This window comes from Achroia grisella, unplaced genomic scaffold (assembly GCF_030625045.1).
Source record: "Achroia grisella isolate CSIRO2021 unplaced genomic scaffold, CSIRO_AGI_Agris_v1 utg511, whole genome shotgun sequence".
In the NCBI taxonomy this organism is placed as follows: Eukaryota; Metazoa; Arthropoda; class Insecta; order Lepidoptera; family Pyralidae; genus Achroia; species Achroia grisella.
Window position 1 is genome coordinate 4673427 of NW_026712905.1, and position 23905 is coordinate 4697331.

General features: G+C 31.7%; 2 protein-coding genes across 7 annotated transcripts; one reads left to right on the forward strand and one right to left on the reverse strand.

Moving 5' to 3' along the window:
* Positions 1-7: 7 nt before the first annotated feature.
* Positions 8-21687, reverse strand: LOC131846506 (pseudouridine-5'-phosphatase-like). Of its 5 annotated transcripts, none has more exons than XM_059195831.1 (6): positions 20535-21687; positions 4118-4336; positions 3392-3627; positions 3021-3196; positions 1420-1638; positions 1224-1329 (listed from the first exon to the last, which is right to left on the reverse strand). In XM_059195831.1, exons 2-5 carry the CDS (start codon positions 4248-4250, stop codon positions 1557-1559), a joined length of 627 nt encoding a protein of 208 aa, XP_059051814.1. In that variant the 5' UTR covers positions 4251-4336; positions 20535-21687; the 3' UTR covers positions 1224-1329; positions 1420-1556. The 5 variants fall into 5 exon arrangements, with proteins under 5 accessions (XP_059051811.1, XP_059051814.1, XP_059051812.1 ...); XM_059195829.1 differs by lacking the exon at positions 20535-21687 and adding an exon at positions 10051-10173; XM_059195827.1 differs by lacking the exon at positions 20535-21687 and adding an exon at positions 5724-5954.
* Positions 6761-23540, forward strand: LOC131846503 (centrosomal protein of 152 kDa). 2 transcript variants are annotated; one of them, XM_059195825.1, is made up of 19 exons: positions 6761-7052; positions 7138-7243; positions 7371-7583; positions 7939-8015; positions 8543-8687; positions 9644-9801; positions 10080-10129; positions 12310-12376; positions 17012-17230; positions 17457-17592; positions 17963-18068; positions 18303-18525; positions 19124-19303; positions 19527-19791; positions 20387-20497; positions 21663-21880; positions 22374-22928; positions 23195-23362; positions 23448-23540. In XM_059195825.1, exons 1-19 carry the CDS (start codon positions 6933-6935, stop codon positions 23535-23537), a joined length of 3207 nt encoding a protein of 1068 aa, XP_059051808.1. In that variant the 5' UTR covers positions 6761-6932; the 3' UTR covers positions 23538-23540. The 2 variants fall into 2 exon arrangements, with proteins under 2 accessions (XP_059051808.1, XP_059051807.1); XM_059195824.1 differs by having other exon boundaries at positions 6762-7052; positions 7138-7246.
* Positions 23541-23905: the final 365 nt, after the last annotated feature.

The following is a 23905-nucleotide window of genomic DNA, read 5'->3' on the forward strand; positions in this document are numbered from 1 at the left end:
ATAAAAGAATATTTACAGAATACCTATATATTTTATTTTATTTTAAACTGCTTATTAGTGATTCATATTATACATTAATTTACTAATAATTTCCAAATGGTGGCAATCCAAATAATTCCGGTTGGAACTCTTCCATGCTATCCAATATAAGTGTGGCCTCAGTAGCGAGGGATCGATCTAGACGTGGATCTGGTACCATCACTACTTGCATACCAGCCGCGACCGCAGCTTTTACTCCATTGATTGAATCTTCAAACACCAAACACTAAATAAAAAATAAATATATAACTTATATTTTTCATACTGTAGTGTTTTATATTATAACTATATGTCTCTGAATATATGTACTAGGTATTTGATAGACTTTTTTGTGTCAACACAACTAAAACAGACTTCATAAACAGAAAAGTTTGTATCGTGCTAGTAACGAACTCGCGACCATTGATCAAGATGACGCAGTACTCATGAAACTGCTAATATCAGCAAAGAATATAAATCGTCTAGATCCATAAATTAAAAGTAATAAATTTTGAAAACTCAGTTTAAATATCGCAATTAATTAGATTGAGAACTTTACATCTAATCTTCATTCAACTTATAATCATTAATTCTTTTGACGCGCTATTTTATACGGACTATCTCCAAAATTGAGTACATAACATATCGGCCCAACGGCCCGACTAAACCTAAAATTTGCTCCTCATTTGCCAAGTTACTAAATTCATAAATACATTTATGTCAATGCTAAATAAATATGTAGGGAGAATAATGGATCATCAATCGGATCAATATACCTTTTCATTAACTGGTTTATCTGGAAATTTATTTGCAGCTACGAAAAATATATCCGGACTGGGTTTACCGTTCTTGACTTGTGGATCTGACGTACCCCATGTCTTAAATGGAAGTAAATCAAATAATTTCTGATGACGACCTGCTTTCAGTTCATAACTTTCTATACTGCTGCTTGTTGCTAAACCCATTGGTATATTATTCCTGTGCAGGTGATAAATAAGCTTTTCAACACCTGCAAATAGTGATCAATACAAAGAAAATATGATACCATTTGCTTTTCTGGAAGAGACATATATGCACAGACACATATTGTCAAAGAACTTGGAGAAGTGGACCTTACTGTATTTTTCTTATAATATGAATAGGTACATAGTATACGCATATAATCAAATTATTTTACTCATTTGCATAATATAGCAACTGGTAAAAAAACGGATTTTCGGTTCGGATGCTATTGAAAAACGGAATTTTCCAACAGGTTCAGTGAAGTTCACTTCTTCGTCTCATCTGACAATATAAGTGAAGAGGAACAATCTGAAAATGTGAGCACGATTTTAGAAAAAAAAGTACGACATTTGTTATGACTAACGATTAGCTGTTTCTCTAATTAGATAGATAACTCACCAGGCATTATTCTGCATTGCGGGAACAAATCATTAAAAACTTTACGTATCTCTGTTAAAAATTCATCAACTGTTAAGGGTAAATCAAGTTCATTTATAATAATGCTAGCAAATTCCTTGCTCTGCTGGCCCATTATTTTACATTTTAGGGAAAACGTAAATTCTTTGCCATAACGCGAAGCTACTTTCTGAAATCCTATAGTGTATAAGTCTTCTGTATCTGAAAACAATATATATAGACAATTATATGATATTATATCACATACTTACCGCATGTATGGTTTCAGTATTTAAGTCATATTTTGCAATAATATTGTACTTGTTCATTATATACACACATATAACCCATGCTCTATAGGAGAAGATTTAATAATCACCTCCATTCGTCCTCTAAAAGTATTATTATATATTTTAAGGTTCAAAAATAAAATAAATATAATCAATGACATTTTTATTATTAATACTTTGTACACATAAATTCATAATTTGTTATAATAAATATATATACCTACTGACAGTATCACTTACTTAGTAATAATCCATCCATATCAAATAGCACGTGGGTAACCGGCTTAAAAGACATTTTTTTTATATATCACAATTGAAATTGTATTTCTATAATATTATATACCGTAAATTACCGTTACTATACATTACTTCCTTATAAACTAGGGAAGAGTTACTCTAAAACACATAACTGATCTTTTATCTTATCTACATTTTATGTAACTGACTGAGCAACAACAACAGCTTGTTATATTTTTTCGTATGAGACAATGTCTTTTATGTATGTATGTATGATACCTACACTACATTTACAAACACAGTTTTTTTTGTGGTAAAAATACAACTTTATATATATACATACATAGATGTAGAATTGTCCTAGGTTTTTTCTTTAATATGAATATGGACTGCTAAATTTAAACCCGCCTGCGCGGGTATAAGTTTATAAAATCAACTGTACTTGTAGCACAAGATCAACATTGATGTTAACCAGTATTTTGTAAAAACGTCTTAAGATACATGTTGAATATGTAAAGTACTTTTGAATTTGAGTTCATAAAGAACAAGTTGTGAATGACAAAATTAAACTTTTGTAGGATTACAAGTATTTTCCACTATTAAAACCTGAGCTATAATTTGATATTTACAAGTTATTTCGCTATTCAAATATATATCTCTATAGTGTCGAGTCAATTTAATTTTTCTTATCAACTTATCCTTTTGCTTATCAACTTATCGTTATTCATATTAAATCTCCAGTTTTTTTTCGCGGCCTTAGATTATGGCATCTTAAATTACTGTATTTTCATTCGATCACTCAAAATGTCCAGTACACTTGATATTTAGCGCTATTCAACTTTTATCTTAACAATTGGTTTTGGCAAATCTCTGACTGTCAATCTGGCTTTGGCAAGACAGATCTTCGCCTTATCTGGTAATACATGTAGCGTAAAAACAGTCCTCAACTTATTCTTCATCACCGATATAGAACTATGTATCATTATTTTACTACTTGCTATTGAGTTCTCTACAGACACAAACCTAAACTTACATCTATGGTCAAAATATGTAGTTAGTAAAAGCTACTGAAATTACTTATCAAATGGTGGTAAACCAAAGACTTCTGGTTTGAAGTCCTCTAAGCTTTTTAGCACAAGAGTGGCCTCCACAGTTTTGCTTTTGTCAATTCTTGGATCAGGGACTAAGACTACTTGCATTCCAGCTGCACGAGCGGCTTTTACTCCATTCGGTGCATCTTCAAATACTAAACACTGTACAAACAATATTTACACTTATTTACAGAAAAATATAGATACAAATATACAGTTGCTTATAAAATTATACTTTACTACATATGTAGTCAATTGAAAAAAATATGCAAGACAAAAGTAAAAAATCCTGAATGTATAAATGAAGCCCATTCATATGATGATCAAACCAAATGTGGATAATTAAAATATATTTACCTGTTCAGGTTTTGGTTTATCTGGAAACCTTGAAGCAGCTACAAGGAAAACATCAGGATGTGGTTTACCTCTCTTAACCTCAGGGTCTGATGAGCCAATAGTTTTGTATGGAAATAGAGTGAATAGCTCTTTATGATGTTTATTCACCTTCAACTCATAATTCTCTAAATTAGAACTTGTTGCTAATCCAATTGGCACATTATTATTATGTAAATGTTCAATTAATCTTTTGGCTCCTGCAAATATTTAAAAATAAAATCAATGTTATGATAATAAAACAACTAATATCATATATTAAGTACTGCTTACAACAACCAACCCTGGCTAGCATGACAAAAGTATGCTAGTTTCTTCCACTTATAGGTGGTCCCTACTAGACAAGTCTGGTAGTGGAATATAATAGAAATTTAGAAACTCAAAATACTTATTCTGTAGACTAATTGAAAAGATATTCTGCATATCTAAAATACAAATGACAGCTCTATTGTTCTCGCGATCTGACCACCCTACTACTGATGGTAGCTGGTTTAATTCTTTGCACAATTCAAATATTAGCACTTACGAGTATGATTGTGTGAATATAAGAAGATTGTAAGATTGTGTAAAATATTTCTATTAGTTATATAGTACCCATTAGACAAACTCTGTTTATTGTCCTGAGTTATTTTTCTTAAACTATGTTTTATAAATCAATTTATCAATCAACATATTTTCATTGTAATATACCTGGCATTAGTTTTGATTCCGGGAACAACAAATCATATTGTTCTTTACATTGTTCCATAAACTCTTCAGGAGAAATTGGTAAATCAAGACTGGACACTACAATCTGTGCAGACTCATGACTTTGACGACCCATTATCTTTAACTTTATATCAAATGTATATTCTTTGCCATATTGTGATACTATATTCTGAAAAGCTACTGTATATAAATCTTCTGTATCTGTAAGTAAACATCAAAATAATTTGAAATCTGTATTTTTTCTGTTAACTTAGTAGCATACCAGTTCTAATTATAAACTCATTTTAATGATTATTTGAATATTAATTGTTATTAAAAAAAATTATCACCTGAGGCTCATAGGTTTATCTATTACAAAAGCAGTGATGCTTGATGTCCCTAAAACCTACTATATTAAATTGGTTTACATGTAATAACCTATTATAAAATTCCAGCAAAACAGTGTATAAAATTTACACTTCCTAATGTAAGATCAAGAAATACACAGTTATTACTTAATGATGAAATAGTAAATTTTGTTAATGATACAGTTTTTTTAGGTATAACAGTGGACTCGAAATTACAATGGGGGCCCCGTATTTCAAAATTGGCCAGTAGACTCAGTTCTGCTGCATATGCAATTAGAAAAATTAGGCAATTAACAGATGCGGCGATGGCTAAACTTGTATACTTTAGTTATTTACACAGCATTATGTCATTTGGCATACTGCTGTGGGGTAAAGCAGCCAATATAAATACTATATTTATTTTACAAAAGAGAGCCATACATTCTATTTATAGTATGGGTTTGAGAGAGTCATTATGTCAGTGTTTTAAAAAATCAAATATCCTCACTGTCACTTCACATAACATTTATGAAAATATAATGTATACACAAAAGAACTTAGAGAGTTTAAAAAAACTCAAAGACTGCAAGTAGACACTTACACACTAAAAGTAAGCTAATTTTACCTAAATGCCATCTGTACAAAATCAGTAATTCATTCTATGGTAATTGCATAAGATTTTATAATAAACTGCCACTAAATCTGACAGAGAGGCGATTCAAATCTTATATTAAACAATTTTTGTGTAAGAAAGCCTATTACAGGATAGACGAATTCATAGATGACAACATATCAAGTAAATAATTAGTTTATTAGCATACAACATTATAATTTATTTTTCTCATTGCTTTCTTGATTTAATTATTTTAGAAATATGAAAGCATAGCGGGTTTTGTATTGATTGCCGCATGCATTCTTGCATGTAAAATGTGAATACTATAACTATCAGATGGCAATTGTAAGTAGCTATGACGTGGTCTAGTGTTTTGAGTAGTCATGCTCACTAAAATGTCCAAACTTGTGGCTGCGTGGTGGGCCGGGTCATTGGGCCCTAAAATATGGTCAAACGCAGTGATGGCTGGCTCATCCGTCATACTCGTGAACGGGTGCTGCTTGTAGGGACTGGTCTGCTCTAATCACTAGGCCTGAGTTCCTCTTATTAATTGTTTAACCAGTTGTTATGTATTAAATATTTTTTCTATTTGATTATTTAAATGAATTAGTGCTTGCTTAGTGAATTAATGTAATTAAAATCTACTTACTTAATATTAAACCGTCCATATCGAATAAAACGTGGGTAACATGTTGAAATTCCATAATTATAATGATTTTAAAACAATTGATTGCCACTAATAATCAATGAACAAAAAAAACTACTTTCAGTAAATTATACTTATTTTGGAAAGGATTGCGACACACTAGCAAACAATTCGATATTAATATGTGATATTACTCAAAATGCATCTTGAGCCTACTATTGTTTGACAGATATATTTATATCAATCACATGGCTTCGCTTATCATGATGTATACCGCAAAATGGTAAAAATCACACAGGTCACGCTAAATAATCAATTAAGAAAAAAATACCAATAAAACTATTTAATATTCTATTTATTAAATTCTATGGGGTTATTAAAAAAACTATTCTTCTTTAAAATCTACTTTTATTAGAATATATATTTTTTGGTTTAAAAAATTCCCGCCTAAAAGTAATCACAGTATATTTTTTTGATTTCTTAGTTTCACGGCTTTGGACACGTGGACATGCATTTATAACTTTCGAATGGTTTACAAAAAATATTAAATTTTGTTACAAACCGATATAGCAGGATTTAGAGGTCTACATATAATATAAGAACTTTATTGAGAACTCTGAATTCCTAAATTCTGAATAATGGATTAAAATTATGGGGTTTGCAATTTCACGTGAAACATTTGCACATGGAAGCTAAGTTGTAAACACACGATTGTAACGATCACTAAACAACTACAAACTTCTAGATTTTATTTCATTGTTATTGAGAATTATTATTAATAACGTCGTTGTAGCTTATAAAACGCGCAACATATTTTTCTCACCATCGCAATTAGTATTTAGAGGTAATTTAAAATCGTTACTGTTTTCAATTGCATTTTTTATCAAAAAATCTAAAGATAATGTAATTGATAATTGTAGAGAATGTAATGCAGCGAAATGTTTTTCTATTTATGAAATTCGTTTAAATTATAAATAGTATTTGGCAAAAAAGTAATGTAACCAAGCCATTAAAATATAAAAAAAAATCTTAGTTGTCTAAAGTACTGTAAAGTTGACTTTGCTTCATGTTTTATTTGAAACTTCGTTTTTAATTTTGTTTACCTAAGAACAACCCACATTTCAAACTCAAATTAGCCTAATAGCTTAAAATTATATTATCTTTCGAGTTAAATATTCCTCAACTATATCTACTATAAACTTTTGAAATAATATGGAAGGTCCAGGCATGAGCCTGTTTCAGGGTGCACCGAGCATACATGTAAATAACAGTGCCCAAGACAGGTTGGAAGAACAGGAAGAACTGGAAGATCAAAAACGACGAAATGAGGAAGTAAAAATGCCTATTTTATTATAATAATGCACTAATATAAATTTAATTTCTAGATATCTATATGATCCGTTATATTTAATTTCAGCTCAAACATAAATTGGCTAATGCTTTCGATGATCTGTTAGACGATGACGAAGGGAGTTCTGTAAACAGTAGTGCAAACTTTACTATCGACGCTGTTCACACTAATGGTAGTAAGTATTTTAAAAATCTCATGTTTAATTGTTATATATTATTTCAGGAAGTTCCTACTTCTATACAATTTATTACAACCCAATTTAACTCATATAATATCTGCCTTTGTAATTTTTCTTACAGCACAACAACCTAGAACAGGACTGCTACCCACATATGTTGAATCTCTGAACCATTTAAAAGAGCAACACACTCCAGAATCTCCAAAACTATATTGTGGAACTCCAAAAAACCATATGGCTCAAATGAGGCATCAAGATGATCCTCTAAAACTCCCATTTAGTCCTTATGGAGCTGGTGATGGTCAAAACTATTGCTTCCAACAAGATGTGAGAGGTAAAATTACAAAGCCTTCTGAATAACTTTCATATAAATTTGAAAGAAATTGCTAACTTTACTGTACAATCTTTTGTATATTTTAACAGTCAAATTGAAATTTTAAAATTTCAAATTAATATGTATACCAACCAACCAACCAACAAATATATATGTATACAATGAGATGTCTTAAAATTAACTAAAGAAAGGTTTATAAGAATAGTTGCAAAAGTTGAAAAATATTTTTCTTGACATGGATAATATCAATTGCCAAACTATTTTTACAATTAATTAACAGTCCACTACTTCAAATATTGAAACCACTCTACATTTCAGAAGTTTTATTTATTGATCAATGAAATATTGGTTGCAGGTCATCTAAATGGCATGAATAATTTTGATGCAAGGCATGAGTATATGAATAATGAACAGCTAAAAGTTATGTATGAGGTAATGTTAAAATGTAAAAGGTATATGTACCCAAGAGACACTCACTAATCAGTATTTTATTTATCTTTAAGTTTCAACTTACTCCTTCACATTCTACTTTGGTTACATAGACTCTCTTTCTGCATTTAGCCTCTTCTTTGGGCCCTTGATCTGCTTTAATTACATATTTTTAATAACAGTAATAACCTGGATAATTTACACAGCACCATCTAGTCCCAACATGAGCAAAGATTGTATTATAACTAAAGTACTGATACATGTTATTATATTTTTTTACTAGGCCACTAAGGTTGTCAAGGCACTTTGAAAAAGTAGCCTGTTCTTTTCTATACCAAATACTATCTTTATCTATTTTATGATGTGAAATACTTTACAAATTAACTTACATTCACAATAATAATGATTATTTTTCCCCAGATGTTAAAAAAAATTGTTTTTATAAGACAAGTAAGATTGCTATAATTAAATTCACAATATTATTAAGTATTATATTTCATAACTAATTATTATGACATCATAATAAACAGATGCGTGTGAAAGAATGTCAACAATTGGCAGCTCAAATAGAAAAGCTGGACAGTGAAATTGACAGCCTGCGAGCTAGACTTGCAGCTGCTGTCAGTGACCGAGATAAAGCTGATTTATCACTGCAAGAAGCCCATCATTTGCTAGGTAAAATTATTTAACTAAAACCAATATAACAGCTAATTTTTATAAAATTAAAGATTATTGTCTTGTCTTTATGTATGTTGACACATCAAACTCGATCCTACTCTTTTGTATGCATACTATTAATTTAATTACTTTAATACTTGATATTTGAATTTCCAATTTTGATAATGCACCACCCACATGAATGTTACATGAATACTTATGTTAACATAACATTGAAAGTTCAAAGTTATAAGCCTTTTACTTAAAACATGAATTAAATAAACTTAAACAATGAATAGAAAAGTCCATAAAGCTTTGACTTTTAGTATGATATCATTATTAAATAGATATATTTTAAACCTATATACTATTTTAATGTTATAAATTTTATTTTCCAACGTTATATACAAGATGGAAATAAAAGTGATTTCAACTTGCTAAGCTATACTATTTTGATATAATGTAGGACTTTAAACAGTAAAAATAATTATTTCTGGTTTAATTCAACTTTATACTCTCCAAACTCTCCAAAAAACTTCTCATTAAGCAAAGTAATGAAATGCTAATAATAAGGTGTGTAAACACACAAGTATGACATTGAATAATATTTTAATTGTTGTATAAATATTATTTTAATTACCACCCCTTGTTTAGAATAGCTTTAAATAAATTTCATAAGGTAAAGGGGTGTTCTATTGTGTCAAATACATCAATGTGATAATTAGATTCCAAGTCATGATATGTCTCACCCATCTTTTCATTTAATGATTAACTTGAAATTCAATATTGTTTTTGAGATTTATGAATTGAGATATGTCACAAAGATTATCATATCTTAAGAGACATGGTTGTATACAACATATTATGTGATTGATTATGGCTTCCTTTATTTTTATATGTTTTGTTTGAATATAATAATTGTAAACTTTTGAATACTTACGAATTAAATAATTTCGATTGTATAAAAATTTCAGCATCTAGCAAGCATAAATTGATTGAGCTTGAACAACAAGTGAATACTCTCACAGAAAAATTAGTGGAGAGTGACCAAGATAAAGAACAGCTTAAAATAGAATTGCGATCAGCTAACATTAGCCTACAGGATGTTCAACAAAGGCTACATACACTACAGGTAAAGAGCTATTACTTCAATATTTTTTTTTGTGTGTTTGGATGCTAAGGCCTTTGCTGAAAATATGCAGCTCTGGTTGCAGCAGATTAATGTTTAAGAATTTTTTTATAGTATCATATTGATTTTTAATTGTTTTATTATATTTGTGTGACTATGTGTATGTGTAATAATGTGTATATATGCTGCCAATTTTAATTTCCTCTATACTATTTGTAATGCATATTAAGTATTAACATCAATAATACTTACTAAATAAATTTATATTATTATTATTACAGGTTGCTCATTCTCACGACACAGATGCACTCTTCAGAGAACAGCAAGACAGGTATGTATTTATATATAATTTTTTTTTTATTATTTTTATCCTGCAATTGGCTTACCAAGCCTTTAACAGATTGGTTGTGGGACTGTTGACGGGAGAGAACTATCTCTGTATACTCTTGTCCTGTGCTCTATTTCTTCTCTGATTGTTCTCATTCCTGTATACTCGTGCAATTCTGTTATTCTAATGAATAGAGGTGCAGCAGTTATGGTTTTGAGTGTTTTATTCTGAAACCGTTGCAAAATCTCTATGTTGGAATTCTTTGCTAATCCCCATAACTCGATGCCATATGTCCAGATTGGCTTTATTATGCGGTACTCCGGCTTTTATATCATGAAAGGTAGAGTAGGTGTCATTGATTTTGACTCTAAACAATCTGTCCTTTAAATAAGATTTTAAAAGTATGTAAAAGTTATCTGAAAGGTGTTTCTTCAGTTTGAATAGCTTCTCTAGAGCTTCTCGTATTTTGTTGACAACTCTATTGACTTGTTCAATTGTTGAATGGCCAACTCTGAATCCAAACTGATGTTGAGGAATTATTTCTTTTTCATTTAATACCTGTGTTAGCCTTCGTAAAATTATTTCTCAAATAATTTCGATAAGGTTGGAAGTAGGCTTATTGGTATGTACGAAGACAAGGTGTGGAGGTTTGCCAGGCTTGGGAATCATGACTATCTCTGAAACTTTCCATAGCATTGGCACATGTCCAATCCTAATTATACTATTGAATAGTTGTGTTATACCGACTATACCTTTTTTAGGAAGCTGTTGGAGAACTTCAGCTGTAATCAGGCAGAAGCCAGGGGCTTTCTTTAGTTCCAAGTTTTTTATTTCTCTTTGGACTTCTCGTGGAGAGCAGCTTTTAATTGGAAGAGATAATTGGGAGTCAGGCCTAATATAGTCAAGTATCTCTTTTTCGGCTTCTTCATCACCGCTATTTGGAGTAAAGACCTCATTTAGGAACTGTCCGAATGCTCTAGCCCAAGTATTATCCCTAGTTTTGATGGGGTGTTGTGAAACCTGTGGAGCCATTTTGCTACTTTTAACCATTTTCCAGAGTGAGTATTCGTTTTTAGCTTGGGGATTCAGGTTAGCCAATTTATTCTGTAGGGTCTCTTCCTCAATCTTTTTAAGGTACTTTTTTTAGGTCTGCAGCTGCTTTATTAAACGCTCTTTTGTCTTGGCTATGTCGACTACAATGCCACACCCTTCTAAGTCGTCTTTTTTCCAGGATTTTATATCCCTGGGTATATTCTTACTACCATGTTTTAATGTGGCAGCTGGTGTGCTTTTCCATGCTGCTATTTGTATTAAGTTTGTTAATGTCATTGCGTAACCCTCTATGTCATCTTCCGTTTTAAGTGGTACTTTCATGTCGAGGTTTTCGTTTAGGTAGTCTCTGAATGCCTTCCAATCAGTTCTTTTACTGTAGAGGCGCTCCTTAACTGGTCTTTCAATAATGGTGGTACTTATTGTAGCAATTACAGGCGTGTGATCTGAACTACTGTCAAGATAACTCTCCACCTTTAAATAGTTGTTTGACAATCCTTTATACACAAAGAAGTCCAGAAGATCGGGTATTTTTGTGGGTCTGTTGGCCAGTATGTGGGTTCACCTGTGCTTAGTATATGTAGGTTATTTTTATCTATACTTTTTTTCATTTCGCGGTCCCTAGGTACGGTCAGTCGTGATCCCCAGTGAACGTTTTTGGCGTTCCAATCGCCTCCACATAAAAACCTATCTCCAAGAGTTTTGAAGTAGTTAGTGAATGCTTCTTCTTTTAATTTATGTTTTGGTGGACAGTATACAGCTGATATAGCCGTAGATCTTCTTTTATCCTGTAGCATTATTGTAGTTGCTTGTATTGGTTCCGTTTTATACTCCTGAAGAATATCGTGCTTGATGTGCTTCTGAATAATTATGACTGTGCCCGCATGAGCTGTTCCATCGGGGTGGGATGTCGAATATATGCTATAATTTTTTAACCTTAGGTTGTGATTTGGTAGTAAGTGTGCTTCAGATACAAGGAGTATATCAACATTCTCGTATTCCAATATAGTTTCCACATCATACTTGTGCGTGACCAGCCCGTTTGTGTTCCAGGTTATATATATATAATTTTTGTAAAAATATTTATAGTATATTCAACATTTAATTTACACATGATTTTTTTATAATTTTAGACATAGAGATGAAACGGACAGACTGCAAAATGACCTGTTAAAAGCCAAAAACAGACTTGAAGACAAAGTAAGTATCTAATGTGATATTACATATTTTTGCAACTAGCTGAACGCAGTCATTAATTTATACATATAAATAAAAATAAAATTATTTACAATTTTTGTCTGTCTGTCTGTTTGTTGACCGATTTTCACGGGACTTTTTTTGGCTTGGCAGGTAGCTGATGTAATAAGGAGTAACTTAGGCTACTTTTATTTTAGAAAAATAAAGTTATTTTCCACGCGAACGAAGTCGTGGGAACAGCTAATATTTAATAAACACCAATGTGTGAACTTATAAATTTAGTATATGAAATTTAAAAAGGTTTTAAGAACTCCATTATCACATGTCTAGTATTTATTACATTGCATATATAAAACTTAACTAATCATGTTTAATTCAATACTACATTTATCTATGTTGTGAATAAAATGCAAGTTCGACCAAGACTGACTTTATTATCCATGCACCCACAAATACATGATAAATCATTTACCCTCATAAATATTACAACATCTTCCCTATCAAAAATATGTGTGGGAGTATGTATTATTCTAACACAGAACAATAATTTAATTAATGTAAATTAACTGGTCGTACATATTTTAAACATAACATTCTAGACTATTGCCCAGCAAATAGGCAATAATTATTATAATGTTTTAATAAAATGAAAACTATAGACCGTTGTATTGTATACTTGTTGAGATAGTAAATAACTATAATCAATAAGTAGGTCTACTCGTTTACTACATTATTAAAATTTAAATTCTTATGTATGTATATATAACTTACATTCTACTAAAGAAAAAATTAAAAGAAAATCTGTGCTGAAGAATTAAAAGTAAAATTACTGCTAAAGAATTAAAAATAGTACATAACTGTAGGTTAAAATTAGATCATTCTACATTTCATTACAATATAATTAAAATAATAAAATACATAACATGCATTATTAATTAAAATAATATGACATATGTATAAACTATTTACATGCGTACTGTTGTAAAATATTAAAACAATCACATGAATATAATTATAATATCATTAGGCATTAAATAAGTTAATTTTGATACAATTTCGCTATATTAAGGCGAGCTGCTGCAGCAGCCAGTCTGCGTGTCCGTTTTGTGGGCTTTTGTGCATTGGATATGGTGGGAGAGTCTTTCACATTTCCATCATTATCGCCACCACTCTCTGCACTGGACCAATGGTCAATATCCTGGGTATCCTGTCCCTCGTCCTGGGGTGAACTCTGTGTTTTTATATCAGTCTCGACTTTAATCAGTTGACGTCTGTTGCGTCTGTACCGTCGTCCTGTGGAGTCGGTTACAAAGTATGAACGAGGTTGTGGGGCTCGTCCTTCCACCCGTACGCATTTTCTACCACTAGTATCTGCCATGACTACCGATTGACCCGGTTTCAATTCTGTTAACGCCCTTGACCGTTGATCGTAATATTTTTTGCTAAGCGATTGTTTACGAATTATAGTCTCATAATCTCGAGTGTTGTCGCGATATGGTTGTAACTTGCTTTCATGCACCGGTAACTTAGTATTGAGCCTTCGTCCCATCAACAGCTCTGCTGGTGAGCTAATACCGTCCCTTGGTGTGGCTCTAAAGTTTAGCAATCCTAGATAAAAATCTGAACCAGAAATTAGGCACTTAATAAGAATGTCCTTGATAGTCCGTACACTCTTTTCACTTTGACCGTTGGATTGGGGATAATTCGGTGACGTTGTAATGTGACTAAATTCCCATTTCTTGCAAAATTCATTAAATTCTTTGGATGCATATGCCGGCCCATTGTCAGTAATCAACTCACTCGGGATGCCATGTCTTGCAAATTGATCTTTCAAGACTAGAATAACAGACTTACTATTTATATTTTTTAAAGGGGATACTTCAATGAAATTTGAAAAATAGTCAACTAATATTAAAAAATATTTTTTGTTGTATTCAAATATATCCGAACCTACTTTCGACCATGGTAAATACGGAACTGTATGAGACAATAGAGGTTCACGTGTGGGACGCGCTGCCCGCAAAGCACAGGTGCGGCAGTGACGTACAACCTGTTCCACGTCCCTTGACATCCCTGGCCAAAACATAACCTCGCGTGCATGTCGTTTACATCTATCTATGCCTAAATGCCCGTCATGTAATCTTTTTAGCATTTCCGATCTCAACTGTAATGGAACATAAACCAAATCATTCTTGAATATTATACCATTTATAAATTCCAGGGTTTCCCTGTAAGACCACTGTCCTCTCACTCTTTCATCTACTAAATATTTATTATCCGGCCAACCTTTCTTTATGTATTCAATTATTACTTGACATTCTTGATCTTTCTTTACTGCCTCCCTTATTAAACTTATTTTACTATCACTAAACCTTACATTTTCTATAAGAAAACACGATTGCTCTGCAATTTCCTCATTTATATTTTCCTGTAATAATTCTGGTATTGGGGCTCTCGATAAAGCATCAGCAACATACATGTACTTTCCCGGTTTATATGTGACTGTAAAATCATAACACTGAATGCGCAGCATCATACGTTGTAATCGCGCGGGAACCGAATTTAAGGATTTATTAAATAGTGTTTGGTGGACTGTTTCGACCGTAACATACACACATATTGATATAGCAAATACTATTGCCAACAGATCTTTTTTATTTGTGCGTATTATTGTATCAGTGAGTGTGGATGATGCAAATTTGGACGGCCGGCTTTTATACTCCTGAGCGATATCGCATCTACTGATAACAGAACTGGTTCGCGAGTAGAATAATTACGGGAGCACCGCACACTGAGTCTTTCAACTGCTGTACCGCCGTATCGTGAAGCTGTTCCATCGGGGTGGGATGTCGAATATATGCTATAATTGGATTAATTTAACCTTAGGTTGTGATTTAAAACTAAAAGTGTGTCCTAAATGTGCTTCAACACAAAATACACTTTTCTTTATTGAATTTTATACCTGCCTCGCGTGCCCTATCCAGCAATAGTATCAATCTTTGATTCTCGTATTCCAAACCAGAACATCATCAATGAATTTCCACATCATCCACTAATATTTGTCGTATTTTGCGTGACCAGTTTATACCGTACGGTAAACGTTTGTGTTCCGAAGCATAGATTATATATATATATATATAATTTTTGTAAAAATATTTATAGTATATTCAACATTTAATCCTTTTTAGCCGCGACAACTATTGCGATTTTTTTATAATTTTCGATTTAACTGTATTTAGAGATGAATCTTAACGGACAGACGGCTGCGCGCCCGGCATCGTTATTATCTTATACATTCCTGGTAGTTTGCCTAAATGAAATAAATCACTATATTGTTCAAAATTGATTGAATACACACGTTTAAAACAGACGTATTTGCCTAACACACTTTGACAATTATGTCGGACAGTAAATTTTAACATATATGTATTGTTTTTATATATCCACTTTATATGGCATGATCCCATTATAGGAATAGGATTTCCACAAAATGATATAGCCTTAATTTTGTTAGTATTTAATTGTGACAAGTGTAGACCTAATTTTTTATACATATAGATATAAAAATCGGAACCCGTATCTAATTATTTAACACCATAGTAAATAATGATAAAGTTTCATACCATTTATTGTCTGTCTGTTTGTTGACACGTATAACTCTTGGTCATCACTAGATATATCTTCCTCAATTTGATAGACACTGTTTTTTATTTTAGCACAAGCACTTTTAAAATGACCTTTTCCACCACACCGAAAGCACTGAGCATTTTTGGCAGGACAACGAAGTCCCCCATCACAATGAGGTTTCATGTGCACACAACCGCCCAGCATTGAACGGAATAAAACGTCGGGCGCTGGCCATACTGCCTTTTCTATTTTAGAACCATTCCGCGACGCTCGGCTTGCACCGTAAATACAGCCGATGCCGTTATTTATCCACCTTGGTGCCTTCAATCTGTCGCTTCTCTTCATTAGCGACATATCTTTAACGAGGGTAAGATCATCGTAGCAGCCGGTCGCGCAGCTTTCCATCAACGACGCCACAAATGATGCGATATAAGACCATTCGAGATGCTAAACACTGCTGTGTGTTTTAAACTTATAAATTTACCTTGCTGATTTCTGGTGAAGAATTTATGAAATGTTCATCAAATTTGTTCACCAGTAAAAGGTCAAATTTGAAAGTGGTATAAACAACTCCGGACCGATTAAGTTTATTAATAAACTAGCTTGTACATCAGATGATTCCTTATTACATCCAGATGCCTTCAAAAATACAATATATACGCATCCGCGCGACACGCCGGTCCTCCTTTAATTCCGACGGTCGAACCATATTTATTGTTGTTTGTCACTATCTTTATAACAATATTACGCACTAATATCACTTTATATTTGATATTTGGCTCTAATAATTAATAAATATATAGGACCGCTGTCACCATGTTGTGAATAAAATGCAAGTTCGACCAAGACTGACTTTATTATCCATGCACCCACAAATACATGATAAATCATTTACCCTCATAAATATTACAACAATCTATATGAACATAGTCACGATAACAAATTTATTATTTAAGCAATCACATATGATTCCAATTTGATGTTATTGTCTTCGTAACTTATATTTCAAAGGAAAAAGAAATAAAAACTCTAGAACGCCGCTGTATGGAAAGAGATAGAGAAAAAGAAGAAATAATGATAGAAAAAGGTGCTACTATAAACCGTCTAGCGGCTGAATTAGAAGCGGCGCAAAGTAGATTGGTAAATGGAGAGGCGGCGCGGCTTAAGGAAAGAGTGGCGCAACTCAATAGTGAGAGGAACACTGCCAGGGAACAAGTCAAGGAATTAGGGGTAATAATTTATCTGTACTAACATTATAAAGATCAATCAAAGATTTGATTTTTGTATGTTCGTAATGAATAATCTTCGATAATACAAGACATAGTTTCTCCAATGGATAACTACATTATCAGAGAGTAATATACATATCTCTTTATGCAAACAGACAGTGCCAAGGCCTTTCACCTTCTAGATGTTAAGGAAGTTTATTGTTAATGTAACACTTTTCCCATTTTAGTCTAAATTAGAGGTAACGGCCCATGAATTGGTATTATGTCGAAACAAGTTAGCCTCCAGCCAAAAAGAACACGAAAATTATCGCGCAACGCTCAATCAGATACTTTGTGAATCACTGCCGGATGGTAATTATTTAGGTATGTTAATATATGTTCTGACGCTATATGTCATAATTTTTTTATGCGCCATTGACGAAGAATTGTTAATTCAATCAGATTATGAAAATATCTCATTTTTTGCTAAGTAATTATATTTAGGTATGTAGTAGAACATCCGCTTCTGCACCATAACTTTTCAAAAAATATGTTACTTGTAATGTAGATTTTCTTAATAATTAACTTTTGCTGACATCTTTTTTAATAGGAAGTCTAATCAAAATATAACTAAAAGTGCCTTTGCGCTTTACTAAAGACCATAAATAGCTATTCACATTAAGGATTTTGAATTTACATCCATATCTGGACCTGCTGTATACAAGAAATGTAAATATATTTTATAATACCGTAGGAGATACACCATCACCAGGACGACTAGCATCACTGAAGGAAGTTTTGAGTAGATACAAATTACAGTTACAGAAGTTGTCTACACTACAGGAAGAAATTGTGAAAAGGTAACATTTTGCTTAATTAAAACTAATAGTGTTTCAAGTAAGCACAATATTTGTTAGATATAGTTACGAAATTCAATTTACAATACCTATATAGGTTGGAAATTCTAGATTCCAGAAGGCACAACCTCATTAAAATATTTTATTCGCTTGAGCTCAAAATAAAATATTTTCGCTTAGTTAAATCTGTTTTTAGGCGTAACTAAATTGAGGGACTTATATATACTAAAATTATAGGGACAAGAAACTAGAACATCACCGTAAACAAGAATCGGAGTTTCGATCGAAGATAGAAGAACATAAAGGTATAGAAATGCAGTTGAACTCATGCATCGCCGTACTGCAGAACAAACTTGAACTGTTGGGAAGCAATACAGATAGTGAACTCCTTGAAAGTTACAAACAGCAAAATGAGCGGCTGCAATCGGAGATAGAAGAGAGTAGAGCTGAACTAAAAAAAGTAAAAACTAATCATATAAAACTGTAAACTTTCATATATATGTATTGAAATTTCAAATGTAATGAGGTGTTGGAGAATGAAGTTTGCCATTGTTTATATGATAATTAATTTAGTATGTACTGGATAAGCAATCAAAAGCTATTTAGGTCTAAATATAACATTTGTTTACTCCCTATTTTTTTCACTGTGTGAGTGAGAATCAAATACAGATGAAAAGCATATAACATATATAAAAAATATATAGGCTTTTATAATATTTACTTAATAATTTCGTATTATGATTGATTTATTTGTATTCATATCTCTTTACCTTCACATTAATAAATCGTAAAAGTTTAGGTTAGAACGTACAGATAAATTTTTAAAAATCTAGCAACTATCTTTCAGATTTTCAATTATATGTCCTATTAGAACAACACGTGAATGAAGCTAAATGATCAAAAGGAGTATTATTCGTAAACTAAGTAACAACTATAGATAATATAATTTATATTTCTAATTCTATTTAGACAGTGGTTAAAAACTCTCATTATTGCGTTTTTTTAATTCAGCTCTCTCATAATATATATATAATGTATATTGTGTTTTTTCGTTATAGCTAGATATCAAATGCACAGAACTGGAGATGGAATACGATAAAATGAAATCTGAGAAGGGTAGCCGGGCTTCTATAGTACAAGATGCAAATGCAGGCTTGCTGCGTGAATTGGAACGATGTAGCGCACAACTTAAAGAGACTCTCAAAGAGAATGGGGAACTGAAAAATTTGTATCTGCAGGTAACACAAATGAACTTATTTATTGTTTAGTCTTACTTACTTACATTTCAACCCTGATTGACACTTATCTATACAAGTGTTATAAAAATTCCAATAATAAAACTGATGAAAAAGACCATGAATAGTGAACTGAACACTTCAAAGGCCATTATTTGAAAAATTTAACTTTCTATTATTATTTAACTTATATAGAAAAAAAGTAAACTTTTTTATAATGTTATAGGCTTGCAGTACCCGTGATGCTACATCCAGAGAATTAAAAGACATACAAACAAAAATACAAAAAGAAAAGGAGTTCTTCAAATCACAGGAGAAAGAGTATGTCGAAAGAATAGAGAAAGAAAAACAACAAACCACAAAACTAACATCTGATCTTAATAACTCGAAAGAAGAACTAGACAAAGCTAATAAAAGAATATCTGAGTTACAAAAGGAATTTACAGATAAACAAAGAGAGTTTACTGATAGACTCAACAAGTATCTTGCAGGTAAACCAGTAATTTCATTAGATACATTTAAACAATTTATTTTTATGTAACTTGAACGGCAAACAATTAATAGTTTATCAGATATATGGCCGTGATACTTGTACGTTAATATTCCGTAGGACTAACGTGTCATACCTTCATACCCTTCATGTCATTGATTTATACTCAAAAAGATAATTTTGTATTAAATATGCCAGGTAATAATGACAGAGTTACTGAGGTCTACTACGGCCGTCAGGGGGGGGGGGTTTGTTAGTAATGTGGACTATGATCTCATTGCTAGCAATGTACCATGTCAGGTTGACCTCCACGCGGTTCCCCCTGGAAACCATCGTGTTAAATTCTTGATGAATTTGTCACGATGGGCTAACTGACCTGACCTCATGCTCATCTTATCATCCTCCACTGGTGGCCCGCCAGCGTACACCGTTAGCGCAGGCGGGTGCACCATTCCATTATCATCCATAAAAAAAAAAAACTACGGCCGTCATGTAATGATATACCCTCTGCCATGCCATAGGACACAGTTATCCTTACCATCATGTGGCTTATCAGTTTTATAAAAATATCCTACTACAAATTACCACATTTCCAGATGAGAAAAGTGCTATGCGGAAAGAAATGGAACCATGTACACAATGTGAAAAACATATAAAACATATTCGGTACATTGACGATCAACTTAGCAAATGTAACATTAAATTAGGTGAGTAGCATTGCTGAAATTTAATTATAAAACTTACCCACCCTGGCTTCGCACGGATTCAATATTTATTTAAGGGTTATTTTATTTTGAGCCCATATTGCTCACTGATATCTATATGTAAGAAATACTTTTTAATTTATTATTTTGGAGTTTATCCGTTATGAACCAAAAAGAAATCTTTCCTCTTTATAACCTTTGTTCGATCTGTAAATTCTGTAATGGTATTAAAATATATTGAGACGAGAATTCAATATTTGAAAATAATTGTTACTGTTGTTGATAGCTTGTCATAAATATTTGTATGATTTCATTATAAAAGAGACATCAAAATACTACAAATTTAAATGACTGTAGTATTTTTATACATCTTTTTTGTGTCACTTTTGACTTCTTTGTGAGCCGTTTTGGGAAATAAACATACGCAATTATTACATCTATCTATACATATTCTTCTTCTCTTATCCTCTCTCTCACACATACACAACACACACACACACGCACACACACACACACACACACACACACACACACACACACACACACACACACACACATACACATACACTTTGCAAGTAAATAATGATAAGCTTGTGTTATTAACTTATTTAATTGTCTTTTTATAAATTGTAATTCCAAACATTGTGAATTGTATGTAAGAGGAGGGAACTGGTACCTAAAATACAAGTTTCTACTTAGTTTAGGTACCAGGGAACAATTTAAATTGTAAATATTGGATGCAAAATAAAAATTATTATTATTATTATTATTATTATTATTATTATTATATAAATAAAATTGGAGTGTCTGTACTACTGATATAACCATTTTTTACTACATGCATATGAATATAAATACGGTACATACATCAAGTATGTACCGTATTTATATTAAATAACATTTTTTACTATTTTTGTCTGTCTGTTTATTCCGGCTAATCTCTGAAATGGCTGGACCAATTTTTGGCAGGTAGCTGATGTAATAAGTAGTAACTTAGGCTACTTTTATTTTAGAAAAAATAAAGTTAAATTCCACACGGACTAAGTTGCAGGTACAGGTATATAAAATATACCATTATTATATATATTTATAATATTTTTTTATTAAATAGTTGAAAAGTTTCCGCTCTAGTCACAGTTACTACTACAATAAATAATTTCATTGACAGCGTCGCAGGAGAGTAATGAGGAGTTGATGCGAGAACTGAAAGGGAAAGCCGAATTCTTCCAACAGTACATAGTGGATCGCTTCCGCAAGTTGGGCGAGCAACGCAACGTGGCCACTAATACTGATACAACCAATACTTCTACTCCCACCACCTGTGACGATCAGGACGATCGTGATAACCGTGATAACCATGATGACGACGGTGGTCTTGCTGCAAAGGTAACTTATATTTCATTTTAAAATATATCTCGAGAGTGACTGTACGAAAATTATTTGTTTTCAGTAGTTAGTGTAATAAATCTAAATGTCCTATCAACATTGAATAGAAACCTAACCATACGACTATTGTATGAATGATCTAAACCACACTATGTTTGTGGAACCTGTGATAATCATTACACTAGAAAATTTAATACAAGTAATTTACAAATTATTAGATTAATTTTAATAAACTTGTAGCAAATTATAATTTTGATACTTATTGAATATGAGACTTGGAAAAAAAATATTAAATCAAGAAGAAATCATTAGATTTGTCACTAAATCCAATTTTTTGTTAGTAAATTTTTGTAAGTTCTGTGACATAATTTTGACTTTCTATGTAAGTTTCCAGAAAATTAGTCTAAAGTACAAATTTTTCCTACTCTTCATTTAATTATGATGTTATATTAGGATTAACACAATCATAATTCGTTGTTTCCATTAATTACAGACAACTTTAATGATGAGAGAAAAAGCAATAAGAGACCAAATAGCTGAAAAATTTACATTGGAAATGAAAACAATGGAAATGAATTGTGCAAGACGAATTAAAGAAATGGAGAATGAACATCTCAACACTATATCTAAATTAAAAGAACTTCTAGAACGAAAAGCCCAGGAAGTAGAAACTTTGAAAGAGTTTATACTTACGGAACGAGCGAAGGTGACACAAATACTTGAATCTAAGGAAAATGAAATTTCAGTGCTCATAAAAGATCACAATGAATTGCAAATGGAATGTCAAAAGGCCAAAGATAGTGTTGTAGAGTGGAGATTGAAAGCCGAAAGGTATAAAGAACGAGCAACGCGATTCGGTTCACTAGAAGACGTGTTGAAGAGTGAAAGGGATTTATGTGCAAAGGAGCGACATGCCATGAAGACAAAATTAACAGATTTACAAGCTAAGCAATCACAACTTGACGAGAAATATGAAAAATTACAATTAGAACATAAAATTTTACAAGATAAATATAAGAATGCTAAGAAAACAGTGTTTACTTATAAGGTATATAAAATATTCATAGTTGTTTATCACTATCAAATTATCTTATTTTATCTATATCAAATGGTATATTATTGGTAGTAATCCATCCTATCTCATTCCAGTGATCTATTATTTTGAATTGTGATTAAACCATAATAGTTCAAACTTCCCAAAGTTATTACCATTTTTGGAAATAATCATGTTTTTCTCTAATTTTACAGTAATAAACTAAAAAAAAAATCTATGTTTTTAATGTTTATAAATAAATCATGAAACTTTTTTTCCAGGATTATGTGACGAAGAAGGATGCACATGTTAACAATGAAATAAATCGAATACAAGATGAATACAGGAAGATATTTTTGAAATTACAAAATCAAATAAACTATCATGTAAACCGTAGGATACAAGAAGAAAGAAATAAAGGAAAACATGCACAAACACATGACTGTGATGTAAGTACAATGATATTATTTGAGGTATATATAGTAAATGTGAATTAAAACAAAAAAATATTAATGTAATATTTAAAATTTACAGTTTACCGAAAAAATTAATAAACTAAATGAAGATTTCGCTCAACTTACGCAATCTCGGTTTAAAGATGTACCTGATTTGAATAATCAGTGACAAAACCAGATGAGTTAGCTCTCTGCCTGATCTCCGTCCCGTCCTCAAGGACGCCAGCCACTCACGTAGCTAAATGTTACTTTAAGTTGTGTATATAATATAGAACTGAATGGGGCCAAGCAGTTGTACTTAGACATATTTTTGATTCCTCAATATATTATACGTTATATACCTATTTTAATCGAATTGTACTGCATTTGTTAGATGTAAGCAATGGAAATGATAATATTTTCCTATGATAAATGCCCCAATTATAAAGTACAATAATTTTACTTTGTATATTAGAAATGTCATTGACTAATAAAGTATATTTCTATACGACTATTCCAAGCTACATAGAATACCTGTTATAGTCTAATACCAGTATT